General features: G+C 45.4%; 1 protein-coding gene across 2 annotated transcripts in view; it reads left to right on the forward strand.

Annotated features, from left to right (window-relative positions):
• Window positions 1–588: 588 nt before the first annotated feature.
• ATP6V1C2 (ATPase H+ transporting V1 subunit C2) overlaps window positions 589–6860 on the forward strand; it is a 59934-nt gene continuing 53662 nt past the window's right edge. For both annotated transcript variants that reach the window (XM_003787393.3, XM_003787392.3), the window contains exons 1-2: window positions 589–717; window positions 3033–3100. In XM_003787393.3, coding sequence (XP_003787441.1) covers window positions 589–717; window positions 3033–3100 — 197 coding nt within the window. The remainder of the gene's footprint in view (window positions 718–3032; window positions 3101–6860) is intronic.

Consider the following 6860-nt stretch of genomic DNA (forward strand, 5'->3'; position numbering starts at 1 on the left):
GCCACCTTAGGTGTACGTGGCTGGCGCCTTAGCCGGTTGAGCTATAGGCGCCGAGCCTTAAAGTCTATTTTAAAAACAAATACTAATCTTAAGGCTGGCCAGTTGGATCTGGGGGTTGCCCTAGTGGCCTGTTATGGAATCCTTATCTGGTCTCATTCCTTCCTCCACCTTAACCAGCATCCTGGAAGATGCCATGTGGAAGGAAGAATGGCGTCCAAGTCATTCTATTTTATGATGTTGGGTAGTGGTTGTCAGAGCCCAGCATGAAAGGAACCCTCTCCTCCTGCTCCTTAAAACCAGTCAGAAATCTCCCTACGGGTGGAGGACCTTTGGAGTCTCGGGAAGACCTGAGGGCTTCCCATGCTAAGATAAGCACAGACTGGTGTCCTTGGAGCTCTAGGGCCTGAACTGGGAGGTCAAAGAGGCAAGAAATAAAGAGAGAGAGAAGAGAGAAGTGACGGATCCTAGAAAGGATTAATACTGAGGGAGTGGTGAAGCAGGGAAGTCTGACACATCTCTCCTCCTGTTTCTGTTTGTGTATGTTTGTGTGGGTTCTGGTCAGTAACTGGATAAGAGAAGACTGGAAGCATGTCAGAGTTTTGGTTAATTTCTGCCCCTGGCGACAAGGAAAATTTACAAGCTCTGGAGAGGATGAACACTGTAACCTCCAAGTCCAACCTGTCTTACAATACCAAATTCGCTATTCCTGACTTCAAGGTAACATTCCTGGGAGAGGAAGAAGCTGAAGGGTGGGTGGGGGAGAGGGATGAGGAGACAGAGGTTGCTGCCCCAGGAAGCCAAGGAGGAAATAACAGCCCAAAGGCAGAATGCTGCGGACAAGCCTGAGGTTGAGGATAGACAGGGGAGTTGGTGGTCTTGATGGGACTTTGAGACAGAGCCCCAAATTGTGTATGGTACCTCCTGTGTACTTGGAGCCATAGGAAAGAATGAACAGGGAAGAAGGTTGTGGGTATCAGTGTCTAATGCTTCAAAGGTGGGAAGGGCATTACATGCACTCAGGTCCTCATGAATTGTTCTCAGTTTCTTCCAGGGAGGATAACATCTAAGAAGATGGAGGACATACCGTCTTTGCCCAAAAATATGACCTACCCCCAAAATAAGCCCTAGCAGGATTTCTATGCATTTGTTAAATATAAGCCCTACCCCGATAATAAGACTTAGTGATGAGCATGGCTACGCATAGCCACGCCATGCATTTCGGCATGGACATCCCCTGAAAATAAGCCCTAGTGTGTCTTCTTGAGAAAAAATAAATATAAGACAGTGTCTTATTTGAGGGAAAACACGGTAGTTAGGTGTGCTGGCTTAGAAGTCTTCAGCCTTAATTGGACTCTTGCCCTTGGGGCAGTTTCTGCTGGAGGGAAGGGAAGGGGATTCAGTGGCTTCAGGAGTTTTGGGTTGTGCTGGGCATCTGAGGGGTCTTGGAGTGGAGAGCAGAGTTCAAATGCAAGAAGACTGGACTTTTTTGGTGATGCTTCCTAAGACTGTAGGTTTCCCCAGAGAAGAAGATGCTAAAGTGAAGTATAACCCTGATCATCTCTGACTGCATGGGTGCTAATGCTGGCAAAAGGGTGCTAAATGCCCAGAGTCCACTCTTTGAGAAAACTGCCAGAATCCTCTTTCAAATCTCACTGTGTCCCTCTGTCAAAAGGGCGACCCAACCAGCTACCATAGTTGGAGATGCTGTTGCCCCATTTACTAGTATTTATTGAGCAACATGCTGGTGGCCAGGTACTTTAGACACATGATCTGGAAGCTTTACAAATCCCACAGAACAGGCTAAGAGAGGCTAAGTGGTTATTAGGGTTGTTGAGCTGATAAGTGGCAGTGGTGGGCCCTGATCCCACATCTTGCTGCTTTTTTAGAGCCCGGCTCTGTCCAGGGACAGACACTGTGGAGGTGTGCAACTTCTGTATCCACTTATCATTTCCCATGTGCACGACTCCAGAGGGTACAAAGATTAAAAAAAGAAAAAGACTTGGCCCCTGCCAAAAGTTCCTTACAATTAAGTTGCTTGAAAAGAAGCAACTTCACTTAGTAGAAACCTCCAGGCTTCATCATTTCCTGGTTACTTTTGATGGTCTATTGGTGATATCACTCGATAGCAAATCTTTTCTTTCTGATTCTCTGAAAAGACCTTTAAATACGATTTTTGAACATTGTAATAATTTCCGCACTAAGAAATAGAACATAAGTAATCTGAAAAGAAAAAGGCCCTCTATGAAGGATGAAATGGGAGGAAAACTGTCCCTTTCTCCAGGAAGATCAGTTAATGACAGCAAAGAACAGACAAGGGCATTGGTGGGAATGACTCGGAGAGGAAAGGCTTTGGGGAATAACATCTCAAACATGCTTCCTGCTGCATCTCTTCCTTAGAGGGCTTAACCATGTGGCTGAAAGATTGTCATTCTAAGAGGAAAACGAGCTAAGGTCAGATCATGACATTATAGTCACTCCTTCCTGTGATTAAAAATATCATAGTTTATTCTGTTGTCTCCAGCCCCCCACCCCCACCCCGCTCCCCGCAAAAAGAACAACAAGCTCAGCGCCCATAGCACAGTGGTTACGGTGCCAGCCACATACACTGAGGCTGGTGGCTTTGAACCTGTCTGGGCCAGCTAAACAACAATGACAACTGCAACAAGAAATAGCCGGGCATTGTGGTGGGCACCTGTAGTCACAGCTACTCAGTAGCTTAAGCCCACGAGTTTGAGGTTGCTGTGAGCTATGATGCCATAGCACTCTACCGAGGGTGACATAATGAGACTCTGTCTCCAAAAAAAAAAAAAACAAAACTGAACAACAATAACAACAAACCCCCCCCACAAAAACAAAACACTTCCTCCCAAATCCACTGATTTCTATTAGGAGTTCTTCCCACTTTCTAGTTTGCCATTGACCAGGGGCAACTAATTCAAGAAGAGGTGACAGGGTCTTAGCGCTGCTATTGAAATGGCACCACACTCTGGTAGAAAGCACATAAGCCTCTCACTTTTTTATGATCTGTCTAGGTGGGGACCTTGGATTCCCTGGTTGGCCTCTCTGATGAGTTGGGGAAACTCGACACCTTTGCTGAAAGGTAAACTATTTCTTATTTACTCCATACAAGTGAGAATTTGACATTGTTGTCAGAGGACACAGTGTTCTGGCTTTGGCAGAACCAAATTATGGATTTGTTTGAACCTGGTTTCAGCAGTCAGCGGAAAGAGCAGGTTGGCCTGTCTGTGGGTGTTGGGTCCATGGGACCTCACATTGTTTTGTTTGCTGGAGGCTGCATTTTTTTTTTTTTTTGAGGCAGAGTCTTACTTTATCACCCTTGATAGAGTGCCATGGCATCATAGCTCACAGCAACCTTAAACTGTTGGGCTCAAGTGATTCTCTTGCCTCAGCCTCCCGAGTGGCTGGGACTAAAGGTACCTGCCACAATGTCCAGTTACTTTTAGAGACAGGTGTCTCACTCTGGCTCAGGCTTGTCTCGAACCTGTGAGCTCAGGCAATCCACCAACCTCAGCCTCCCAGAGTGCTAGGATTATAGGCATGAGCTGCTGCGCTGGCCCTAAGGAGGCAGCATTTTTAAGGGGCTGCTTTCATCATGAAGAATACACAGGTGCTGAGACACTTAGAAAAACATTGGTAAAGTTTCCCCCCAAGGCTTTTTAAGTTTGTTTATTTATTTTTTAGAGAGGGGGTCTTGCTATATTGCCCAGGCTGGACTTGAACTCCTGGGCTCAAGTGATCCTCTCCACCTCAACCTCCTGAGTAGTTGGGAGTATAAGTATGTGCCACCGCACCCAGCTCTATTAGTTAATGTTTTTAGTAATATATTCACGTAGTTAAAATTCAAAGTACAAAAGGAAGGATATATAGTGAAAATTAAGTTTTCCTCTCACATCTTTGCCTCCTTTCCTCTAGCCTCCCAGGGCCTCTCTTTTAAGGCTCTATTACCATCTTTCTTTCTTTCTTTTTTTTTGAGACAGAGCCTCAAGCTGTAGCCCTGGGTAGAGTGCTGTGGCATCACAGCTCACAGCAACCTCCAACTCCTGGGTTCAAGTGAGTCTCCTGCCTCTGCCTCCCAAGTAGCTGGGACTACAGGCGCCCGCCACAACGCCTGGCCATTTTTTGGTTGCACCTAACGTATGTTGTTTGGGGGGCCGGGCTGGATTTGAACCTGCCAGCTCAGGTGTATGTGGCTGGCGCCTTAGCTGCTTGAGCCACAGGTGCCGAGCCTATTCCCATCTTTCTAGGTGAGCCTTCCAGAGGTAGGCAATACATGCAAAAATAAAGTGAATGTAGTGTTAAGAGAGCTAGGTGCAGGCTCATGCCTATAATCCCAGCACTCTGGGAGGCTGAGGCCAGAGGATCGCTTGAGCTCAGGAGTGAGTTTGAGACAAGTCTGAGCAAAGTGAGTCCCCTGTCTCTAAAAATAGAAAAATTAGCTGACCTTGGGCCCTGAGCCCATAGTCCCAGCTACTTGGGAGGCGGAGGCAAGAGGATGACTTGAATCCAGGAGTTTGAGGTTGCTATGAGCTAGGCTGATGCCATGGCACTCTAGCCTGGGCAATAGAGTGAGACTCTGTCTCAAAAAAATAAATAGATAAAAGGAATGTAGTCTTAAAACTAATTTCATATAAGTGATAGGATATATTCTGCATCTTGCTTTTTCCATTTAATAATGCCTCTTAGAGGCCGGGTGCAGTGGCTCATGCCTGTAATACCAGCACTCTGGGAGGCTGAGGCCGGTGGATTGTTTGAGCTCAGGAATTGAGACCAGCCTGAGCCAGAGTGAGACCTCATCTCTAAAATAGCTGGGTGTGGTGGGTGCCTGTAGTCCCAGCTACTTGGGAGGCTGAGGTAAGAGAATTGCCTGAGCCCAAGAGTTTGAGGTTGCTTTGAGCTGTGACCCATGGCACGCTACTGAGGGTGACAAAGTAAAACACTGTCTCAAAAAAAAAAAAATGCCCCTTAGAGATGCATAGTTTCATGTCAGTACACAACTGCACATTCCTTTTGCTGACCGTATTACCTTGAACAGATGCCCCTCATTTATTTGGATTTCTTCTTAGTGGAATGGTGAAATGGCTTCTTCTGCCTTTTCTAATGAACGTGTACATCATTAGGAGTTTTAATGAACATACTTTGAGGAGTTCTGTTCTGCAGGTTGGTGCTATGAGCTAAAAATCGAATAGTCTGTGTTCTGTGTCCTTCACCTACCACTGCTAAGAATACTAGGAATCCTTCGTTAGTGACATTTTGCCATATGTGGGATGTTGAATTAACTTACATAAAGGCAGTCCTGGTCACCAAATAGTTTCAAGTTCACAGTCTTGAGAAAGAAACTGACTGTTGGCTTTCTCATCTATAAAATGGGATAACATTGACCATTTCTCTGCCATCAGGGAAGAAGGAAGGGAAGTCAAACCATGCTAAAGTGAGTATCGGCAAATCCTAGGGCCTGTCCTGTGAAGAGCTAACATCCAAGAATTGACTTGATTCCTTTCTTAGGCTGCTCAGCCCCACAGAGAAATCTGACTGGCCTTGTTCAATTTACAGGCCGGTGGAGAAGACATGTTCATCAAATAAGTCAAATAATCCAATAATTCCAAGCCTCAGAAAGAATCTGGCACCTCAGGCTGGGGATCGCCTTAGGTTTTCGGACACACCACGGCATGAGGCTGTGTAGTTAGGTGCAGTAAGTTCGGCTTAAGATACGAGAATTGCTCTTTCTGGTCGCTGCAGAAATGACAGCAATTCTAGACACGTCTTTGCTACCAGCTGTCTTCCTTAGGGCATACAAGTCCTTTAACCTGTTTCTTATTTACTAAAGCCCCCTCTGACCTGGAAATTCTGTGGTCCTGGATTATTATTGTTTCCTTCTTCTTTTTTTGTTGCAGTGTTTTTGGCCCGGGTTGGATTTGAACCCGCCACCTCTGGTATATGGGGCCAGCGTCCTACTCCTTGAGCCACAGGCACCACCCTGTTTCCTTCTTTTAGTTTGCTTTTTGTTTTCTTATTCAAGTAAACATTGGTGTTTTATTCTGTAAACACTTGTTGCACAAGTGGCTTCTTACGGTAGTGTAGCCTCTGTTTAAGAGAAAATAGGGAAACACGCAAGCAAGCAAGATTATGGCTGTAATTGTGGGACAGATAGAACCTGGATGTATTAAAGTGTTCTCAAACAAAAGAGACTAGGCGTGGTGAGCATGAAAATCACCATGCATTGTTTCAGTTTTCCTTGTGAGTATGTTCCCAAGAGCCTTCCTATGGGAGGGGGAGAAAAAGGGTAGAGTCTGAGCCCCTGAAAATTCTCACTCCTAGCTTTTCTCTAATTCGGGGATCAGGATATGTTGTCTTCGGAGTTAATACGGGACCATGGGGGTAAGGTCAGGTATACATACTCATAAATCCAGAGATCGGCTTCAGTTCTTTGAAATGTTCTCTCTGATTCTTTGAAAAGTCCTGAAGTGTTATTAGGTAAATAAACGCTAGCTGGGTCTGTAACGCAGGTAGCACAAACCTGTCAGCACTGCTTCTGCCCAGGAGAACAGAGAAGGCACAAGAGTTTTCAAGGTGTACTGTTTCCATATCCTTTTATTATTTATTTACTCGGTGCACTAGAGTGTTTTTCCATGTAGCTGGAAGGCAGCTTTTGCTGACGAGAGCCTTCCCTTTATTTTTTGATTTATTCCTCCATGCTGCCTGTGTTAATTTACTCCGTATTTATACTGTCACTCATGAACATTTGAAAAATCAAATCATCTTATCTATAGAAAAGCCTCTCTCCCGTCTTTTTTAAACACTGAGTTTGAGTCCCTTAGCCTGTTTTGTGGTGGCGGCTGAAA

This window comes from Otolemur garnettii, unplaced genomic scaffold, assembly GCF_000181295.1.
Source record: "Otolemur garnettii isolate 467f Iridium unplaced genomic scaffold, OtoGar3 scaffold00022, whole genome shotgun sequence".
In the NCBI taxonomy this organism is placed as follows: domain Eukaryota; kingdom Metazoa; phylum Chordata; class Mammalia; order Primates; family Galagidae; genus Otolemur; species Otolemur garnettii.